Genomic DNA, 22,919 nt, shown 5'->3' with positions numbered 1-22,919 from the left:
GTGACCTTTTGTAACTTATTACTTCATATCCTCTGGAGTTTGTGATTTTAGTATAAATTTGAGACAATAACTGTCCAGACTAGGCAAATTTTTTTAGTGTATAATGTTTTACTAAGATTTACGGCTTTTTTCTCAAAGAACAAAAATTATAAGCATAAAAACTCAGGTATCAGAAAGACTCAAAAGGCTGTTTTTCACTTTGTTCAGATTTTGTTTCCAGGCATTAAGTGTGTCATACAGTTGTTGCCACTGCTGTTTTCCAAATGTCCGATGTGTGCTATGACTAAAAATTGAAAAATTAAACACACTGTTAGTCAACCTTTTAGCCTTTGGTATTCTTTTATAATACTACAGATTTGAATCCAGTTAAAAGCAAGATTAAATATATGTAAGAGACATATATATAATACTACAGATTTGAATCCAGTTAAAAGCAAGATTAAATATATGTAAGAGACATATATATAATACTACAGATTTGAATCCAGTTAAAAGCAAGATTAAATATACCTAATTTAGAATTGTAAGAGAATTTAAGAATTACATAATTATTTAAAAAAAATCTTTAACATATTGATCCTAAGCTTTTTAATTCTCCTGAACAACTATATAAAGCAGACATAAAAGTCATTAGTATTCTAGCCAATGCTCAGCCATTAAATGAAATGTGCTGGAAAATAGGACTCTTTCATTAAATAAGCTAATCACATTCAGTCTGAACTTTAATAAAATTATGATAAATAGCAACTATTTAACTACAGTCAACTGATAACACCACCTTGGTTCTCTAAACATCTAAGTGAAGTAATTGGAACAAACGAAATCGTTCTATAAAATGCTGCAAAGCATTAAATATCTTACCTGACGACTACTTTTCTCTGGGTCTGATCAATTTTGCAGTAGACCATTTTAGTTCTTACCGCTGAAAAAAGATGTTTTATATTGTATGTTATATGGAAAATTTCCAAGAAAAATAGCTAAGGTATGAAAACTGTGACCAAGTAAGCCATAATAAAACTTTATACTGTTTTCCAACATTACACACTGACTGTTTAAATCTAATAAGCAAAACAGTATGAGGCAACCAGAAGAAAGGTCATGCATTTGTCCTATGGCTGCTGGGACAATCTATATTAAATAAATATTGCATACAGTTTTTTGCTGTTTATTTTTTTTTTAAGAATTCTAGGTGTTCTTCCCCTACCATCTCATACAGAGAAATAAACTAATTTCCTACTAAGTTATTACTTCTTCATAGAAGACTTACAGCATTAGGGGAAAAAAGGTCAATAGTTCTGTACCTTTTATTAATCTTAATTGCATAATCCCAACTTTCAAATTTACAAAGCTCAGAAAAAATTCCTGAGCAGTTAAGTTGCTTTATAATCTAATTGTTGGGGAAGAAGTTCTTGTTTCTAGGCTAATCATAAAAAACTGGTAATGGTTAACACTTGAAAGATCACTTACTATGTGCCAGGCACTGTGCTTTACCTGTATTAATTCATTTAATCTTTACAACCACAAATGAATCCCTATATTCCTGTTTCACAAAGGAAGGGCCTGGTCTTAAATCCACGTCTAATACTAAAATCTGTGCTCTTAACCACAATGGTGTATTGCCTAAACATCTTTGTTCTATGTGATTTCAAGGGATAGAATATAGCAGTTTATATTTCTACTAAATTTTCACCCTACAACAAATATATCCACTAATCTACTAAATACGCATCTGCTACAAACAAATCTTTGTTGTGTAAGGCCCAGTTTCCAGATAAAAATCTTACTATGATCCATGTAGTAGATGAGAAATTCTAGAAATAAATGAAAATGTTCTATCTGCCTTACCGTCAATAACAAATGCTTCAACATCATCAGCTCCAATCTGAAGTTCTTGCTGCATTGTGTCAAAAGAAATTTCCTTATTTTCTACTGCCATTCCCATAAAAGTAAGCAGTCTCATTTTTGCCATATTCTGTTCATGTAATAGGCCTAGATAACAGAATAGTGAAGCCTGATGAGTGTTCATACTAATTAAAGACCTGCACAATTACATCTCATGTTAAGCTGTGGACATTATTTTTACTTTTGTAATTGTGGAAATTATTGTTTGAGCACTTATATAGAACAATTTTGACAAAGCTTCTTACATTTACAAACCATAAACTGACTCCATAGAGCATTAAAAACAATTTTTCTATAGTACCATAGGTGATAGATTCAAAGTTAAGAATGGGCCATAAAATGATTATTTTTAGACCCTAAAAGTTTTGTACATTTTACATTTTTAAATAGTTATACATTTTAGGAGATAAAATCTACAAAGTACATTTCATAAGAACAATTTCTATTTAGTTAAATTACCTAAGCTTATTTTTCACACTAATAGCTCTTCATTTAAACACAGAGGATTTCTTACTCTTTAGTTTTTTCTGTGTTACTATTACTGGTAAACATGAAGTTTTAAAATACTTTCACAAACATTTTCAGTTATGAAAACATTCCAGTTTGCTTCAGGTCACTATTTAAAAATCAAAACTACTTACAAACCAAAACTGTCAAAGTGTGTGTGTCATTTAACATTTATAGGCCAATACAGTTAGTACTAGATATAATTAAAGAATACCATTAACAGTGATACCTGTTCTTTATAAGACAAAAGTAGAAAATTGCACAAATAATTCAAATTTTGCATTATAATTTCTAATGAAACATGATGTTGTAATTATTCAAATAACAACGTGTTAGGCCTAGAAGAAAAGGAATTACCCAGTCCTGATCCTTTCACTTTAAAAACAAAACTCAAGAGCAAAGAGATTAAATGGTGACTTATAGTCAAAAAATAGCAGTGCTAGGCCTAGAATAGGTTCATTTCTAAAATAAAGGGCTAGAAATTTTAAAAATTAGGAATCCTAAATATATAACCTAGTCCTAAGTAGGAGCAGAATTCTAACACAGTATCATATATACTTGTTTTGATGCTAACTTATTAATTATAAAACTAAGTTTCTAAAACTAATCTAGATTTACATGTTCCTTTTCTCTGAACTTTTAAACTATGAAAATCAGCAAATGATCAATCAAGTGCCCTCTAATAAATTCAGAGCTTCAAGTCTGTATTGTTTAAAAAGTTCTCTCTCTAAACACTCCATAAATAAATTTTAAATTTATAACATTCATATATTAGTGGAAGATTAGGGAAGCCCATTAACATAGGGCATGATCATCTGTTAATTAGCTGTAATTATGATATAGGCTTCCTATTTGGCACAGATTCAACAAAAAACATGATCACCATAACTCAAATGAATGAGGTACACAAGTAAGTATTGCTAACTGGGTTTAATGGAAATCTACAGGCATAAGAAATCAATTAGTGCACATTAACCCTAATTAACAATGCAAATTAGATGCCGATTAACTTTCTGAAGCAAAAGGTAGCAAATGGATAACACCAGATTACATGTGGACATGTTAGGGCAATTCAGTTGACACAAGATAATGCTACTGTTGGCCTAAGTTGTCAGTGTTAATAAAGGAAAATGTTCTGACAAACTGATTGCAACTTGTGGAATCTAGATAGTTGTCACTAGGCTTTCAGCTGTAATAAATGTTTAATTATACAATTAAAATAAAAATATACACAATATAAAGATGTTTTCTGAAAAGCATATAAACAAATTTCTAATAGAATAGTGATTTGCACAGATGTTCAAGAAACGTAAGGCAAATGAAGGAATTTGAATTCTAGCTGGCACAATAAATTAGCAATGTTATGAATTTTTTCCTATCAATGAATTAGTATTAAACATTTTTTCAAAAATTCCTTAACATTCTCAGTTCTATTGGCATAGACAGACAACTCTCTTTCAATATAAAGTGATAGAAACTTCTGAAACTTCTATTATTTTAAATACTCCTGAAATTAAATCTATTTTACTGCTCATCTTTTCTGCAGTTACAATCTTACCATAAATGAAAAAACTTATCAGAGGAATGAAGATTATTTCTAGGCTGAATGCCATAAAGCCGTTATCTATTTTACATGTGAAAACTTGCATCTAAAAACACTTTAAATTGGTGTTTAAAGTAACTTTAAAACAAAGAACCAAACTTAAAACCCTTAGGACTCTTGTTCTGAAAAATCAAACTACTAAGGCAGTGAAGTATCAGTTAAAGACTTTGTAGGAAGCTATGCTTTGTTTCATAAAACTAAAATACAACCATCAAAGAGGAAGTCACAGTGTACTGTGTCATATTTCAATTTTAAAGTTATAAAAAATCTAATTTTATGGAAACATTTATTCATTACTAATATGTCAAAACCTTAATGCAGTAATAAAAAAATGTGCATCATTGAGCAATTTCTGCATTGTCACTGACCCGTCTTAAAATGCTGCAATATAGAAAACCCAATTCTAATGCATGCAATAGCTTATGAACCAGTGCTCCTTTGAAACAGTCAATTACACATCAATGGGGGAGTGTCAAAGTGTTAATTACTACTCCTTTTTCCTTGGTGTGTAAATAAAGAGGTTGCTGACATTAACATTCCATCACATAGCTTCATGCCACAAAACAAATTAACTGGGACAGAATGTGGTTTTCTGGGTCTAGTGCACCTGGCAAAGCTTTCTACACAAACACACTTACATCTACTTTATCTTGGTGTATTTCAAATGCCTTACTATGTTCAGAATAAGTCAATCTTCCTGAATTCCAATGGAGGTGCACAATTTACAGGTGACAAGCATTAATGATTACCAAACTGAAGACTCAAAATAGACCATACATTCATCTGTATCCTCAAGAACCAGGAAGACTAGTCTCAAAAACAAAAAAAATTCAGTCTTAATATGGAAAATATAATCAATCTCTAATGTGTTTTGATTATTGCCTAGTAGGAAAACAAAGCACCTTAGTTGCACAGTTGACTCCAGTGTAAAGAAACTGGTAGTTCACAACATTTAAAACCTGTTCAACTGCAGATTTTCTAAGTTTTCTCTTTGTATTTTAATATGTTAAAAACATGCTCCAGAAGGAAATTAAAATATTGAACATATGTAGGGTTTGCTCAATAGGGATGAATAAGATCTGATTCAATTTGACAAACATTTACTGAACTGATACGCTAGACAAGAAAATTCAATGATAAAAATAATAAAGACTATGCTGTTTTCAACAAACTGTAGTTAGAAAAGTCTTACTATCACATAAAATTACATTTCCATTTCTAGTTCCATCTTTCAGATCTAGCTGGCAATACTACATACTTTTGTAATTTGTTAATGGCGGGGGTATCCAAGCATAAAATACTATAGTAGAGGGGGAAAAAACTATTTGTTACCATTCTGTGGCTATGGCTTAAAAAAAGGGACCAAAAATACAAATCACCATATATCTAAGGAATAAGGTCTTCTACAAAGAAACAGTATTATTTTAAGAATAATGTTTAGCTTAATAAAGTACCTTTAATCATCAAATTTTATCAGCTCTTAAAACATTTCTGAAAGTTACCATTATGATCAAAGTAATGGTAATTCTTTCAGTTGCTTTTCTGCTCACTCCTCCATCTCTAAATTTTAAAAACAAATGTACCAATGGAACTATTTCTTCAATCTTCTCCAAGCACCTGATTCTTGATATAACTTTACTTCAAAGAATCATGGTACAGAAGAGCTGGAAGGGCCTAAAGTTCGGCAAGCTCTTAAATAAGACAAAAAGGGTCCAAGTCATTTTCTCTCTCTCTTTTTTTTTTTTTTTTTCGAGACGGAGCCTCACTCTGTCGTCCAGGCTGGAGTGCAGCGGTGCGATCTGAACTCACTGCAACCTCTGCCTCCCAGGTTCAAGTGGTTCTCTTGCCTGAGGCTCCTGAGTAGTTGGCACTACAGGTATGTGCCACCATGCCCACTAATTTTTGTATTTTTAGTAGAAACGGGGTTTTGCCATGTTGGCCAGGCTGGTCTTGAGCTCCTGACCTCAAGTGATCCACCCACCTCAGCCTCCCAAAGTGCTAAGATTACAAGTGCCAAGTTGTTTCTTTTTTTTTTTTTTTTTTTTTTTTGTTGAGACGGAGTCTTGCTCTGTTGCTGAGGCTGGAGTGCAGTGGCGCAGTCTTGGCTCACTGCAACCTCCGCCTCCATCTCCCGGGTTCAAGCTATTCTCCTGCCTCAGCCTCCCGAGTACCTGGGACTACAGGCACCCGCCACCATGCCTGGCTAATTTTTTGTATTTTTAGTAGAGACAGGGTTTCACCATGTTAGTCAGCCAGGATGGTCTTGACCTCCTGACCTCATGATCCGCCCGCCTCGGCCTCCAAAGTGCTGGGATTACACCTATAAGCCACCGCGCTGGGCCCCAAGTTGTTTTCATACTCCCAGTTTCATTCCCTTTTTATCACAAATGCCACCTCCTACACCTTCTTGTTTTCTGATTCTCAATTCATTCTAAGTAGTATTTTAAACTGTCTACCTATTTTTGTGCTGTTCCATCACACACGACTCCTTTTAGGATAATCTACAAATAAGGCCACAACCATACTTGCTGGACCACATAGTACATAACTGTTAGTGTAGCATGTTCCCACCTCTGTGCCTCAAAGAATAAATCCCAAAACTTACCAAGTGAATCAATGAAGTCTTTATTATTCTGATAAAACTTGACATATGATGCCAATTTAGCACTCACAAAAATGGTTAAAAGCTATACAGATAAGAGACAAAAAAGATACCGTCAATACAGAATTAAGATTTATTGTAAGATATTCTAAGATATTGTAAATATTATTTTAAAGATACTAACTCCTACATTTTGTTCAAGGCAGAAATATCATTCTGTTTCATCAAATTACCAAACCATCTGCTTTCATATGGCTCACTTTTAAAATGAAATAATCAGTAAATACACTGAGCTCTAAATTATCCACAGTGAAAGATGGTGGCTAATGGCATAGTCCAGATGCACAACAGTCCAAAATATATTTATACTTGCATTTGAAAAATGTTCATGTGTTTTTAAATATCAGACTTATCTTCCTAAGTGGGGCTAGGAACAATATATATGCAATAAAAAAGAAACTTGTATTATCTAAGTCTATAATGGTGAGTAAGTGAGAAGATGAAAGAAAGGGAGGTAGCCAGGCGCAGTGGCTCACGCCTGTAATCCCAGCACTCTCGGAGGCCAAAGTGGGCAGATCACTTGGGGTCAGGAGTTGGAGACCAGACCAGCATGGCAAAACTCTGTCTCTACTAAAAATACAAAAATTAGCTGGGCATGATGGCATGTGCCTGTAATCCCAGCTACTTCTCCTGGAAGCTGAGACAGGAGAATCGCTTAAACCAGGGAGGCGGAGGTTGCAGTGAGCCAAGATCGTGCCACCGCACTCCAGCCTGGTGACAGAGTGAGACTCTGTCTCAAAAAAGAAAAAAGAAATTAAGAAAGGGAGGAAGAATAGGACTGTGTTCAGTGGATGAAGAAAAGCTGGTCCTAAATATGTCTGTTCCTGATATAAAAAGAATACATAGTTCTTGATCTTTCCATATCTTGCCATTAGTCACTTTTATTAATGCAAAGAAAAAGAGTCCTGCTTCAGTATGTAAACTTTAGGAAAGGAGAACATTTTTTCACATTAAAGGATAAACTACTTACATCATGAATAAGCTCGCCTTCCAAAAACTTGACTGGTTTTAAAGTAAGAAGGTGGTCAAAAAGAAATGCATTTGGATCTTTCAATGCTCGTACAATACACCTTAATTAAAGAACAAAAATATAAGCTCAGGGTTTTGAAATCCTGGCTTTTCACTGAGTTTTTGCAGATCATAAAATATACTTAATTTGGCAAAATATCTAACAGTCCAAAACATATAGACAACATTAAAAAAGCTACAGGATTGGCTTAAGACAGGCCAATACATTTATCAGGTTCATCTGTTTTAACAAAATGAAATATATTAATTGTAGATAAAAACATAGCTGGAGAGAAAGCACCAAGGTAATCAAATAGCAAGCAGCAGCAGAACCATATGCCAAGACACTAAGTGCTTCACCTGCCTTACATCTCATTTATTCCTCACAACAACCTAGGAGACAAACAGTATTACTATGCCCCATTTATCAACTATGAAGCAGTTCAGAAGTGCTAATTAAGAGGTGGAGTAAGAATGTGAATGGAGGCAGTCTGACCTCAAAGTAAAGGACCTTTACCACCAACTTCCCTTTTTATCAACTCCTATCATGTAGAGGTCCACACAAAGCAATGACCATATAAAGAAGTTTAATAATCCTTATTACACAGATTTAGAAAACTGATTCTATTCTTGTTACCAGTTAGATCTAAGACTGTTAAAAGCCCTTATTCTCATTAGCAATGGGTTAATTTCTGGCAAGCCATCAACTTTCCACCTATAACCTTAAAATTAGGGTCAACTGGCCCAAGATTAAGTTCTAATTCTTGGGTTGGGATCATCATCCCCATACCAGCAATACCCACACCCAGTAAACACCATGCAGCTATTTCATATTCAATCCACAGTTCTTCCAATATCAAACCTTGAATTTTAGTATCTACATTAGAATCACCAGGAAATACACACTATCAAATGGCTCTGGATCACTGGTGGTTGCAAACATGATTTCAGTTACATAATTTAATACTGTAGCTCACCTCTACATTGCTGTCAAACCCTCATTAACGTTTAACATTACCTGTGGGCATCAACTCGAGCCTGGGAAGCATTGTCCTCTGTGTAACTTCCGAGCAATTCCACCATGACTTTTGACGCAGCATCACTAAAAAGAAATATTGCTTTAGGAACTTGAAAGTATTACTGCTATTCCTTCATTTAAAAATATTTTTAAGAGGCAGGTACTGTGCTGATGACATTATAATGGTGACTAAGAGAGACAAAGTCCCTGTCTATGGGAAAAGTCATGAAACTTTCCTTTTAGGAGGAAAGATGAACAACTAAGGAAAAGTAACTAATAAGTGCTATGAAGGAAATAAATGGTGATGTAATCAAAGCAACAAGGGCAGAAAACGGAAAGGCCGCTTTATGTACAGTGAGAAAACAGTCTCCCTCAGAAGAGATGACATGTAAGCTGAGACCAAAAGGATGTAAAATATCCTTTTCTTGGCCATGAAAAGAGCTGGGTTCATGAAAGGTGGGGTAAGATGACTTTCCAAGCAGAGGGAAGACCAAGTATAAAGGCCCTAGGCGGGAAAAAAGTTTTGTGTCCCAGAAACTGTTAGGACAGTATGGCTGAAGTTGAGAAAATACCAAATATTTAAATAACTCTACTTAAGATACCCTTCCAATTAAATTATTCTTACAGTTATACACATCAGTTTCACTGGAGTAAATAGGGCAAAATAAATAAATGCAGTCATTCAACTGGATTTTTAGAAAATGTTTATCTTTACTCCTCAAGACTTCCTTTAAACTGTGGAATCTTCAGCTTATAGAAAGCTTTGCTAACTAGGAGGAAGAGATTTTTTTTTCCTTTTTTCATTTTCTAAAAATACTTACTCCCCACATCTGAGTTTAGCCTGCACAAAATCAGCAGAAACTCTATCATTTATTTTAAAATGGTAAATGCCATCTAAAAGTTATTTCAAAACTAAGGTTTACTAAGATTCAGAAATACCACTGTAGGCATGGCTAAGTGGTAACCCGCATCTTAAATGTAGTGATATAAATGCCTAGGCACAGTGGCGCATGCCAATAGTCCCACCTACTCAGGAGGCTTGCTTGAGCCCAGGAATTCAAGGCTGTAGTGCACTACAATTGCACCTGTGAACAGCCAAATACCCACTGTACTCCAGTGTGGGCAACATGGTCAGACCCCGTCTCCAAAAATAAAAAATTAATACTGAACTCAACCTGGAAGAGGCCATGATCCAAAGGAGCCAGAGCAGCTGAAAAAAAGTGTTTATTGGGGGTCTGAGCTTTGAAACTAGAGATGGTAGAGAACATTTTAAGAAAGGGAGCACACTCACAGGTTGTGTGGTAATCAGAGACCCCCAAACAAAAGTTCCACAAACTCTGGTTTTGTGACTTACTCTTGTGTTGAAGAGGTGGATGCAGCAATGTGTGCTCAACCACACAAGGCTGAGGCGTGCAATGGAACCAAAGACAGCTGTTTCTAGAGAGAGTTCTGTAAAGGCCAGTGCCCATCCAACAGTGAAGAAAATTTTTGTTGGTGATGTTAAAGAAGACACAGAAGAACATAATTTGAGAGACTACTTTGAAAAGTATCGCAAGATTGAAACCACAGAAGTTGCAGGAGGACAGGCAGAGTGGAAAAAAGACAGGATTTGCTTTTGTAACTTTTGATGATCATGATAAAATTGTGGTTCAGAAATAACACTCTATTAACAAGTGTAGTGAAGTGAAAAGGGCCCTTTTTAAACAACAGATGCAGTTGTGGAGTGGATCTAGCAACTTTATGAGTTGTGGAGGAAACTTCGGAGATGGTTGTTTTGGCCATGGGTAGAAACTCTGGTGCAAGAGGAGGCTATGGTGCTGGGGTGGTGGCAGCAGGAGTAGTTATGGAGGAGGGGTTGCTGGATATAATGGATTTGAAGGTGATGGTGGCAACTACGGCAGTTGTCCTGGTTTTGACAGTAGAGGCGGGTATGGTGGTCGTAGATATGGTGGCAGCAGTGGAGGATATGATGGTTACAATGAAGAAGGTAATTTGGGGAGTGGTAATTACGGTGGTGGCAGGAACTATAATGATTTTGGATATTATAGTGGACAATGACAATCAAATTACGGACCCACGCATGAAAGGGGGCAGTTTTGCTGGATAAAGCTTGGGCAGTCTCTATGGTGGTAAATATGGTAGCACAAGATTCTAAAAACAGCAGAAAAGGGCTACAGTTTTTGGCAGGAGTGCAAGCCAGGAGAAGTCAGAAAAGCTGCAAGTTACTTTGGGGCAATTATCCAAATGCATTAGAGGAACTGTAAAAATCTGCCACAGAGGAATGATGATCCACAGTCAGAAAAGTTACTGCAGCTTAAACAGAAAAGCCTTCTTGTTCAGGACTGTCATAGCCACAGTTTGCAAAAAGTGCACTATTGATTAATGCAGTATAGTGTCAATTAGATGTACATTCCTGAGGTCTTTTATCTGTTGTAGCTTTGCCTTTTTCTTTTCATTACATCAGGTATGTTGCCCTGTAAATTATGGTAGTGTAGTGGTACCAGGAATAAAAAACTGAGCAATTTTCAACCTTTCAATAAAAATTAAAATTAAAAAGTATAATGACTTAACTATAAAAATTCAAAGAAAAACTTTTAAAAAACCACATCTTACTCATTAGTTATCTTGTGCCACACTGTAAGCACAGGTGCAAGTCATTTTCCAGTTTTAGCAACCACAGTATACTTCAATCTTCTCAGCTAAAGAAATCTTTTTAATCCATTTGAAGCACACAGCATGGTGTCTGACATGTAAGGGCTCAGTTACCAGTATCACCCTTTAAAATGCACAACAGGCCGGGTGCGGTGGCTCATGCCTGTAATCCCAGTACTTTGGGAGGCGGAGGCGGGCGGATCACGGGGTCAGGAGATCAAGACCATCCTGGCTAACACAGTGAAATTCCGTCTGTACTAAAAATACAAAAAATTAGCCGGGTGTGGTGGTGGCAACTGTGGTCCCAGCTGCTCAGGAGGCTGAGGCAGGAGAATGGCATGAACCCGGGAGGCGGAGCTCGCAGTGAGCTGAAATCGCGCCACTGCACTCCAGCCTGGGCGACAGAGCGAGACTCCATCTCAAACAAGAAAAAGCATAACAAACACCATGTGCATCAACCACCAATATAAATAAAGTCATGAAGGGGCACCCATAAACTTGAAGCATTTTTACTTAACTGCTAGGCAACATCTCAGAATTTTACTAATTAAAATATGTATTTTATGTGTTCTAAAGAAGAAAACCAACTCTCAACATTTAGATCGGCAGAATGTCAGAAATGTCATGTTTAAACAAGTATCTGCTTCCAGTTCCCTACTGTGGGTAGCATTTATCCACTCAGTGCCCAATAAGTGCTATCTTCTTGGGAATGCAATGGTTAACAGATGAGGTTCCTTGCCTTCAGTTAGCCTACAACCTTACTTTCAACTAAAGGTGTTAAACGCTAGGATACAAGTAGAGGGTGCTGTAAAAGGGACGCACTAACCGAAATATGAGAGGGGTGTTTCTGGCACAGAAATGAAGCTGACTACAGTAAGACTACTTAGACAAGGGGTAGGCAAACTTTCTGTAAAGGGCCAGAGTAAATATTTTAAGCTTTGCAAGCTATATGGTATCTGTTGTAACTAAACTCTTGGCAAAAGCAGGCACAGACAATATGTAAATGAACAGACATGGATGTAACACCAATGTTACAGACCCTGAAATCTGAATTTCATATAATGTCCACATATCATGAAATATTACTCTTTCTTTGATTTTCTTTCTCAATCATTTAAAAATGTTAAAACCATTCTTAGTACACGGGCTATACAAGAACCAGTGCCAGCTCCTGGTCCAGACTGGCAAAGAGTATGGTGCTTTTATACCTGACATAGGCTCGCTATGTCTAGGGTGTGATAAGCAAGAGGAAGGACATGGGTGGAGAGACGGAATATTTACATTAACACGAAGTTTTTTGTAGTCTGCCACTGCACCATCCAGAACTGATGAGATGCTTCACCACATTCACCAAGCTCATGCTACGGTAGCAGGTTGAAGCCCATGCTGGAAAGGCCCCACATCCTTTCTTTTTTAAAAAAAAGCCAAATTTCACTTTTTAAAAAGTTCAAAGATGAGGGAAAACTACTTTTAATCTTCATAGTTATCTTTAACTTAGTAGGTCAAATTTATAGAAACAGATTTATAGCAACTCTGTGGAGAACAGAGTAAAGCAAAATTACTGGCCCTACTTCTCTTTAAAAAACATCCCCACCTACTTATACTGCCTGTTAAGTTATAAGTTAGTTCATTACTTTTGAATACCTCTTCTTACAATCCACAAGTGCCTCATAAAGTAGTCTTAAAAGGGTGTGCTTTTTTTCAGTGGTGAGATTCCAGTCAGAAATCCATTTTCTAACCTACAAGAGATTGACAAAAGGAGAAAGCTGAGTAACACATATAAAAGTATAACATATAAAAGTACATTTCTGGCTGGGCATGGTGGCTCATGCCTGTAATCCCCAGCACTTTGGGAGGCCAAGGCGGGAGGATCAACTGAAGTCGGGAGTTCGAGACCACCTGACCAACATAGAGAAACCCCGTCTCTACTAAAAATACAAAATTAGCCGGGCATGGTGGCGCATGCCTGTAATCCCAGCTACTCAGGAGGCAGAGGCAGGAGAATCGCTTGAACCCGGGAGGTGGAGGTTGCGGTGAGCTAAGATTGCGCCATTGCACTCCAGCCTGGGCAACAACAGCGAAACTCCGTCTCAAAAAAAAAAAAAAGTACATTTCTTATAAGCAGAACAACTATTCCACACAGTAACTCACTTGATCCAGCTCAGTTGGGATGTACTGGATGGCCCCACAAGATGCTGCCACTTTAATAAGGCTGCAATATACTGTGTATCTTACAGGAGTATTCTTATCCATCCCATGGAAAAGGTTGCTTAACCTGGTTGGTTAACAAACAAATAAACAATGTTTGAAATCAGCAACCAGTTTTAAGTTGAGGTTAGCTCTCACCACAAACCTGTGGCCGGTACCGTTAACAACTTCATATTACAAAGGAGGAAACTAGGGCACAGAAAGGTCAAGCCACTTGTCCCCAAGGTCACAGCTAATAAGAGCCACGGCTGAGAGTCAAGTTCCAGAATTCCTGCTCTGCACCATTAAAAGTTAGTAACATGAAAAAAGCACCTTGAAAAACCAAGCTTCTTTCAGATCTTAACTTACAACTGCAGTCTCAGAGATGGGCGTTCACCTTCGCGAAATTTGACCAGCTTTTCACATAGGCTTTCAATCAAAGCTTCTTGCTTGTCTGGTTCCAGGATCAAGAGTAGGGATACCACACTGTTCATCACACTTTCAACATCTACACAAGTATGGATAACACAATTAACAGTGATACTACAATACTCAATGTGTCTAGTTAAATATGCATTTCCAGTGTTTTAATACAATGAAGACCATCAAATATAAGATACTTTTGCATTCAGAAAGCAACTTGTATATTTTATTAAAGAGGAAGGAAATTGATACCTAAGATGTGGTTTCTTTTTTTTTTTTTTTTTTTTTTTCAGATGAAGTCTTGCTCTGTTGCCCAGGCTGGTGTGCAGTGGTGCGATCTTGGCTCACTGCAACCTCCGCCTCCCAGGTTCAAGTGATTCTCCCGTCTCGGCCTCCCAAGTAGCTGGGATTACAGGCACCTGCCACCACGCCCAGCTAATTTTTGTATTTTTAGTAGAGACGGGGTTTCGCCATATTGGCCAGGCTGGTCTTGAACTCTTGACCTTGTGATCCACCTGCCTCGGCCTCCCAAAGTGCTGGGATTACAGGCGTGAGCCACTATGCCTGGCCTATGATGTGGTTTCTAACTAGTAAAAACAGAGACTGATTTACATGTATATGAAGTTTCAATTTTTACTGTCATGATATTCAATCATTTGGAAGTTACTGGTATGATTTGGGGCTAGGATACTTTCTTAATTAAGGAAAACTTTGTATATACATATAGGAAATCAGAAATTAAAGCTGTCAGCTCTCTGCTTGAATTAGTTATTTTTAATTATTACAGATATTAATCATATCCTAAATCTAATCTAATTTTTTCGTATATGTGCTGCTGAAATCAGCATCCAAGTTTGATCTCTAAACCTTAACTGGAGATTTCTGAACTCACAAGTCTGAAAATTTCCCATTCTATCTCAATAAACAGGAAACTGGCCTAATAATTAAGTGGCTATTAGATTACTTGAAATTGTATCCCATTTGATGTTACTCTGAAACTTATGAACAGGAAAGAGCTTCATTTTTTTCTTCATTTTATTCTGAGACTATCAGCATTTAGTGTAGTAACACTTAAGAAATATACCTGTGTATAAAATAGAGGTTTTCTCAAAATAGGTTTACTTTATAGGTGTAATAAATTACACAAACTGAAAGCATGTGTGAAGGTAAGATTGAAAACAGCAGTGCTTAGACTCTGGTTAACAATGTATTGTATAGTTGAAAGAGCTAGAAGAGAACTGTTGAATGTTTCCAACATAAAGAAAAGATGTGTGGTATTCCAATTACCCTGATTTGATCATTACACATTGCATACATGTATCAAAATATCACCTGTGCCCCCAAAATACATACAACCACTACCCATTTATTTAAAAGTCCTGAAGTCTGAAATTCAAAACATATAAATACAGTCAGCCTTCTGTATCTGAGGGTTCCAAATCCTCCTTGCCTCAGATAATGAGGGACGACTGTATAATTCACAAGAAAAATTTAAAAGATTTTATTAGGAAATATTAGAAAAAAATTAAAACAAACCTTTATCATCCTCCTTCAGACACACATCACAGGCTTCAATAATTTGAGCTAAATCAACATGAAGTCCACCTTCTGAGTTCTCTTCTGAAATCTCAGCTCCTTTAGATTTCAGATAAGCACGAAGCTCAGCAGCCTGTTGAGGATTGCTCTATTACAAAACTGACTACGAACCACAAAGCACAATCTCAAATTCTGTCCTCTTTCTGAAAAACTAAAATGCAAATACTGTGTTCAGCAACTATTTCAAATGATGTTGAAGACTCCTCCCTCACCTCGTCCATCTTGGCAATCCCACAAGAGCCACGGGTTTTCCTCCATGAGGTCCAGTGGCTCCTTAGACACGCTATGGCCCCCATGGATCACCTTCAGAATTTCTCTCATGTAGTCTGCACCCTGCTGGACTTCCAGCACACAGCAAAAATCTTTTTGATAATATAACCCAAAGGGTTTGGTGGGGGTGTGGTTGCTGGGGAGAAGAAATCAATCTGACTTGGCAGATTTCACTTTTTTGAAAGAAATGAACAATAGTATTGCTCTCAAGTACATACATAACCACAGCTACTAGAAAAGTTACAGACATTACCTTGGCAAAAGGGTAATCATTTGTTAATTAGTTGAGAGTCTATTTGAGATAAGCATTTTGGTTCACAAAAGGGCAATGTGGTGAATGCTGCCTTAAAATTACAACGAACTGGATCTGTTATGTAACTAATCTCTTAAAATTAAAAATGCATATCTGAGTCAGCATGCATCTTCAGACCTATAAAAACACAACTACGATAGCACATTCAGTCACTTAGACATTTCCTACCCTACTACCGAATTACATATATTTATTCCATTTTTCTTCTGGGACTCTTTATCTATGGCAGCCAAACAGATGCAGTTTTTTTTTTTTTTTTTTTTGAGATGGAATTTCGCTCTTATTGCCCAGGCTGGAGTGCAATAGCACTGAGTGCAATGGAGCGATCCCGGCTCACTGCAACCTCTGCCTCCGGGGTTCAAGCGATCCTCCAGCCTCAGCCTCCCAAGTAGCAGGAATTACAGGCATGCGCCACCAGGCCCAGCTAATTTTGTATTTTTAGTAGAGGCAGGGTTTCATCATGTTGGTCAGGCTGGTCTCGAATACCTGACCTCAGGTGATCCACGAGCCTCCGCCTCCCAAAGTGCTAAGATTATAGGCATGAGCCACCGTGCCCAGCCTGGCTTTAAAGATAATAAAATGAGGATGTGCAACAGGAAGATGAAATACCATTAGTAAATGTACAGGCATTACATTTTCTAGACCAAGCACCCCCCCCCCCAAAAAAAAATCAAAGCCATCAAGATTTTTAAACCCCCAAGTATATTTATTTGCCTCAGGAAAGTATTAAACCTGCAGGTACTATCCTTTCAGGTAACAAGAACACAGTAACTTCATATAAGAGTTGGTATTATAAGCAAAATTAAAAAAAGAAACTGTCACCATGTCAGAGAAAACAAAAATACCACCAGAAATCATGCTTCATGCTTCTCTATGGAGGAAACAGATACACAGCAAACTTTTTCTAAGAACTATTCAACCACGTTTGCTGTTTTTCTGTCATCCTCACTGCCACAAGTGGTTGTGGAAGCAGCATAAGCAAAGGAAAACAAAAAGATTAAGAATTCCATTTAACTCTAATCAAGCTGAGAATTTCACCAAAGTTAAACTAATCCTGAGCAATTTCATATTTCCCTGAAAGGACTGTCTACAGCGAAACTGATGTTACAAGAACAGAAGCAGAGCCTGAGAAAAGACACTTTAAGATAGGATCAATGACAAGAACTTCCTCTATTCACTTTGTATGTTAAAAAAAAAAAAAAAAATCCAAATACTTTCTCAGTTAACCTAACAGCCAACTGTTGGTAACATGCTTCCATTTCTAATCAGGTATCTTTTTCTGTCCTTCATATCTTCCTATCTGTGCTTAACCCCCTCCCCATCCTTGACCTTTTCTCTGCCTTTCGCATTTTCCCTTCTTACTTTGCTCTTCAGAGAATCGGAACTGCATTCCTACCATGGGGCGGGGGGAGGAGAGAGGGGGAACTCACTCCCGCAATTCTGTAAGTTGTCTTAAACAAGTAAACTTCCATGCGAAGTTTATATGATATCCAATCATTTGGAAGTTACTTCCGTGTTCGCAGAGTAACAGAAATAAAACGACAAAGTTAGGACTTCACAGAAGAATTTTCAGTAATACAAAATTAACTTAATACCATGTCGTGTTCAACTCCCACCAAATAAGGTTAAACTTCTGTTATGGGGAAAATGAGAACCATCAGCCCTGTATACCAAACAGCAAACGCCAAATGGGAAATTTAAAAATATCAGGATGGTCCATCAGGTGTATGCCTCACAGAATTTAAGAGCTGAACTGATACCATACTTTCGGGGTACAGAACAACTCTCGCCCTCATACAAGTAGGAATAGAAAGCAAGCGTAAAATACGGGTTCGTCTTCGCCTGTGATCGCACAGTAATACGGGCATTTTGATCTTTTTTTTTTTTTTTTGAGAGCGACTCTCGCTCTGTCGCCCAGGCTGGAGTGCAGTGGCGCGATCTTGGCTCACTGCAAACTCCGCCTCACGGGTTCAAACGATTCTCTTGCCTCAGCCTCCGCAGTAGCTGGGACTACAGGCGCGTGCCACCGCGCCTGGGTAATTTTTTTGTATTTTTAGTAGAGACCAGGTTTCACCGTGTTAGCCAGGATGACCATCTCCCGACCTCGTGATCTGCCGGCCTCGGCCTCCCAAAGTGCTGGGATTACAGGCGTGAGCCACCGCGCCCGGCCCGGCATTTTGATCTTTAGCACAAAATTACTTTTCCCTTCCTTGCTTATGCTGACTACAGATTCGCCACCTCCCACTCCGACTGTGGCTGCATTTGACGGACGGAAGCAGACATCATTCCTAATCAGTCTACACGTACTATGTAGTCAGCAATGAGTCCCGACGCCCACCAGGGAGCTGGCGGTGAAGCGTCGGGCCCCGCGCTGGGACCGCCGGCTGGCGAGCTGGTGCGAATCGAGGCCAGGGACGCGCGCCCCAGCCACCGGCCTCCCCATTCTCGCGTGTAGAACAGCTGCGGGTGTCAGCCCCGGCCGCCCGGCCGCCCGGCCCAGGCTCGGCAGCGGTCCCTTGCGCTACTAGGACATCCCCCACCCCACCGTGGCGGCACCCGTAGACCGAAGCACACCTGATCTTCCTCACTGATGTCGATGAAGGCCGGGACGCTCATGGTGAAGGCCCGGGCACAGCGGACGCTCCACTCGCAAGACCACGCCGACCGGAAAAAGGAACTGCGCAGCGCGACGCTGCCGGCGCAACTGCTTCCGGGTCACCCTGCGCCGGGACCTGTTGGGGCGGGGCCTTGAGAGCCAATCCTATCGCGCGCTCTCGCCGCGGAGCGCAACAGGGCGTGGCAGACGCGCTCGGGTGGTACTTACTGGGCCTCCACCCAGCGACGGTTGTCGTGGCCTCCGGTTTTCAGGCCCGTGTAGCTATCTGCATTGATGTTGCCTCCCGCTGGCGCCTCCCTAAGTCCACCTTCCCTTGAAATGTTAAGCTTGTTGGGTCTTACCAAGTATGGATGGGTTTGTGTAGACCTGAAACTCTCCTGTACTGCTGTTGGGAACATAAAATGGTGCAGTCACTTTGCAGAGGAGTGGCACTTTCTGAAAAAGTTCAGCATCCACCCAGCATATGACCCAGCTATTCTTCTACTAAGTATTTACCCAAACTGTATGTCCGTACAAAGACTTGTACAAGAATGTTCATTGCCGCTTTTAAAAAATAGCAGCTTTGGCTGGGCGCAGTGCCTCTCACGCCTGTAATCCCAGCACTTTGGGAGGCCAAGGCAGGCGGATCACTTGGGGTCAGGAGTTGGAGACCAGCCTGGGCAACATGGCAAAACCCCGTCTCTACTAAAAATACAAAAGTTACCGGGGCATAGTGGCGCGCGCCTGTAATCCCAGCTACTTGGGAGGCTGAGGCAGGAGAATCGCTTCCACCTGGGAGAAGGAGGTTGCAGTGAGCCCAGATCACGCCACTGCACTCCAGCCTGAGCGACAGAGCGAGACTGCATCTCATAAAATAAATAAAGTATACAATTCGGTAGTTTTTAGTATTTTCAGAGTTGCACAACCATCACCACTATTTAATTTTAGAACATTTTCATCACCCGCAAAAGAAACTGTACCCATCAGCAATCACTCCCCAGACCCCCTAGCCCTACCTCTCTCCAGCCCCTGACAGACACTACATTTTGTCTCTATGAATTTGCCTTTTCTGGACATTTCATGTAAGAGGAATCACAAACTACACGGTGGCCTAAGTCAGACTTACTGCATTTAGCATAATGTTTTCAAGGTTCGTCTATGTATCACTCCTATATTCCTTTCTATTGCTTATAATATTGCATTGTTATGGATATACCACATTGTGTTGATGTGTTCATCAGTTGGTGGACACTTGGGTTATCTCCATTTTTTGGCTATTATGAATAATGTTTCCATGAACGTTAGTGCACAAGATTTTGTGTGTACGTATATTTTTCTTAGGTATGTACCTATGGGTGGAATCAGTGGCTTATATAGTAAATTTGTGTTTAGCTTTTTCAGGAGATAGTTTCCAAAAAGTTAACACTTTATTTTCAATAGCCAAAAAAAAGGAAACAACCCAAATGTTCATCAACAGATGAATGAAGTGGATCAAGAAATTGTTATACATCTGCTTAATGGAATACTGCTGTGCAACAAAAAAGGATGAATTATTGATACATGCAAAAACACAGATGAATCTTTATTTTTTCAGTCTCTTCAGCCTGGGTGACAAAGTGAGTGAGACTCCATCTCTTAAAATAAAAGCTTGATTTTTTTTCTTTAGTTGACAATCCCAAAATAATTCAAAATAATTTTGCTTACTCATCATACTGTATGATTCCATTTATATAAAACTCTAGAAAATGGAAACTATAATGACAGCATTATAGATTGCTGTTGCCTGGGGGCAGGTATTGGGTAAGGCGGAGGGAAAGATGGATACAGAGGGGCTTGAGGAAGCTTTTGGGGGTTATGGATGTGTTCATTATTTTGATTGTGATTGTGTCATGATTGTATGCATACATAAAATTTTTCAAATTGTGCAGTTTAAAAATGTGCAGTTTATTGATACCACAATTATACTTCAATATAAAATAAATGCCAAGCAAAGGAAAAAAACAAGGTTGAGGGGATAGAGGACACAAAACATCTGGCTAGACTAAATTTGAAAGGATTAATTCTTGCATGGAATAGCGTTAACAATGTGGAAAGTGAAACTGAAGGCAGGGAACATGTGTCATGTTCACTCTGCATTTCCGCACCCACCTCAGTGCCCAGCCCACAGTGGATAGTCAGGAAATACCAGCTGATTCTGAAGGAATAATCCCTGGACTCCTCCCCTCCCCTTATTATTGCAAAGTTCGAGGAATACAAACTCAACAATACAATATCATTTCATCAAATATTTAAAAGACTTGTCTCTTTTTTACTATTGTTAATTTTTTTTCATTCTGTGATCCTTGTGAAGTAAAAGAACACCCAGGGAAATTCTTGAGAGGGATGGTGAGAGGATATGGACAGTTATTTAAAACTTTAAACTTTCATTTATTCAAAATAAACACACACACACACATATATACAAACACAGGATGGGGGTGTGGCAGGCCCGAGTAGTCCTGGGAAATGCAACATTTGAGTAGGAAATGCCTGTCCTCACCTAGGTCAGGATGAATCTTGTGAGACAAAAGTAGCAAACCTAAGAAGGTATATTTGCTCATTCTGTTTGCCAGAGAATTTCACAAAGCCCCTGACTCGGTGACTGAGGGCAACCCTCTGGAAGAATACCCTAAAGATAAACAGGATAGAGCACAGGTCCCCATTCTCTTGCCTGAATCACTGCAGTTTTAGAAAAGATAAGTTCAATTATCTAGCCTCTGCCTCTTCATGTGCATGGGTATAATGCACACCCATGTCTGACAGCAATAATGATTGTCTCCATAATCTATAACCAGATGGACCCTGGCACCCAAACCATGATGTGATTTCGCTCTAATGTAACTTCTGAGCACATTTAATGTAACTTCTGAGCACAGGCAGAGCCACCACTGACGTACACAAACTGTGTGCGGACACACTGCTTTGGAGCAGTCTAACAGATACTCTCTGGAAGACTCTCCTGGGTTGCAATCCTCAGTAAGACCTCTGAATAAAACTAACTTTAATTCTTTGAAAGCTTGGCTGGCACGGTGGCTCATGCCTGTAATCCCAGCACTTTGGGAGTCCAAGGCAGGTGGATCACTTGAGGCCAGGAGTTCCAGGCCAGTCTGGCCAACATGGTGAAACTGTGTCTCTACTGAAGATACAAAAATTAGCCGGGACCTGGTAGACTGAGGCAGGAGAATCACTTGAACTCAGGAGGTGGAGGTTGTAGTGAGCTGAGATCACACCACTGCACTCCAGCCTGGGCGACAGAGTGAGACTCCATCAAAAAAAAAAAAAAAAGGAAAAGGAATCACCAGCGAGTTGAACAAAGCCCCATCATCTGCAAGGCAGTATTCTCTTAGTTTAATTTTTACCTGAAAAATGCAACCAAATATTTACAGTTTTTCTTTATTGTTTAATTTGTCTATGTTCCCTTTGTTATCTCCTTTCTGATTAAAAATTCTGGAAAATGTGGATTTAACTATGTTTTTGAGTATTCTATTTGCAAGAGCCATATTAATACATTTGCTTGAAATTGTATTATTGGAGCAAAGCTATATTTTTTTTACAAGAACACTTTGCATGACAGTCATATCTAAAATTTGTTTTCAAGTCTGTATCAGCATCTCAGAATGATGCAATTATTCATCTGATAAATGAAAGTATATTTTTATGCTAAAATAGTATATGTGGCCGGGCGCGGTGGCTCATGCCTGTAATCTCAGCACTTTGGGAGGCTGAGGCAGGCAGATCACCTGAGGTCAGGAGTTCGATCAAGACCAGCCTAGCCAACATGGGGCAACCCCATCTCTACTAAGAATACAAAAATTAGCTGGGCTTGATGGTGGGTACCTGTAATCCCAGCTACTTGGGAGGCTGAGGCAGGAGAATCGCTTGAACCCGGGAAGGAGAGGTTGCAGTGAGCTGAGATCGCGCCACTGCACTGCAGCATGGATGACAAGAGCAAGACTGTCTCGGAAAAAAAAAAAAATAGTATATGTAGTTGATTACCTAAATACTAAGACTATGTATAGAGGGTAATCCATTCTAAATAGGTGTCATTTATAGTATATTAGCACATCATACTTTTACTGAGTTGATGAACTATGAGCTCTGGAAAAGTGGGGATGTGTTCATTATTGCATCCCATCCCTTTTT

General features: G+C 38.8%; 1 protein-coding gene across 2 annotated transcripts; it reads right to left on the bottom strand.

Annotated features, from left to right (window-relative positions):
- Positions 1-88: 88 nt before the first annotated feature.
- Positions 89-18,878, bottom strand: EIF3M (eukaryotic translation initiation factor 3 subunit M). 2 transcript variants are annotated; one of them, XM_030828737.1, is made up of 11 exons: positions 18,716-18,878; positions 15,499-15,631; positions 13,909-14,047; positions 13,504-13,627; positions 12,997-13,091; positions 8,701-8,784; positions 7,645-7,744; positions 6,618-6,699; positions 1,846-1,989; positions 862-922; positions 89-283 (listed from the first exon to the last, which is right to left on the bottom strand). In XM_030828737.1, exons 1-11 carry the CDS (start codon positions 18,755-18,757, stop codon positions 163-165), a joined length of 1,125 nt encoding a protein of 374 aa, XP_030684597.1. In that variant the 5' UTR covers positions 18,758-18,878; the 3' UTR covers positions 89-162. The 2 variants fall into 2 exon arrangements, with proteins under 2 accessions (XP_030684597.1, XP_030684598.1); XM_030828738.1 differs by lacking the exon at positions 15,499-15,631 and having other exon boundaries at positions 18,716-18,795.
- Between the last annotated feature and the right edge of the window lie 4,041 nt (positions 18,879-22,919).

The sequence above is a fragment of the Nomascus leucogenys genome, chromosome 15, assembly GCF_006542625.1.
Source record: "Nomascus leucogenys isolate Asia chromosome 15, Asia_NLE_v1, whole genome shotgun sequence".
Classification (NCBI taxonomy): domain Eukaryota; kingdom Metazoa; phylum Chordata; class Mammalia; order Primates; family Hylobatidae; genus Nomascus; species Nomascus leucogenys.
The sequence above is the reverse complement of the archived record's forward strand: the minus strand, read 5'-3'. Positions and strand labels throughout refer to the sequence as shown.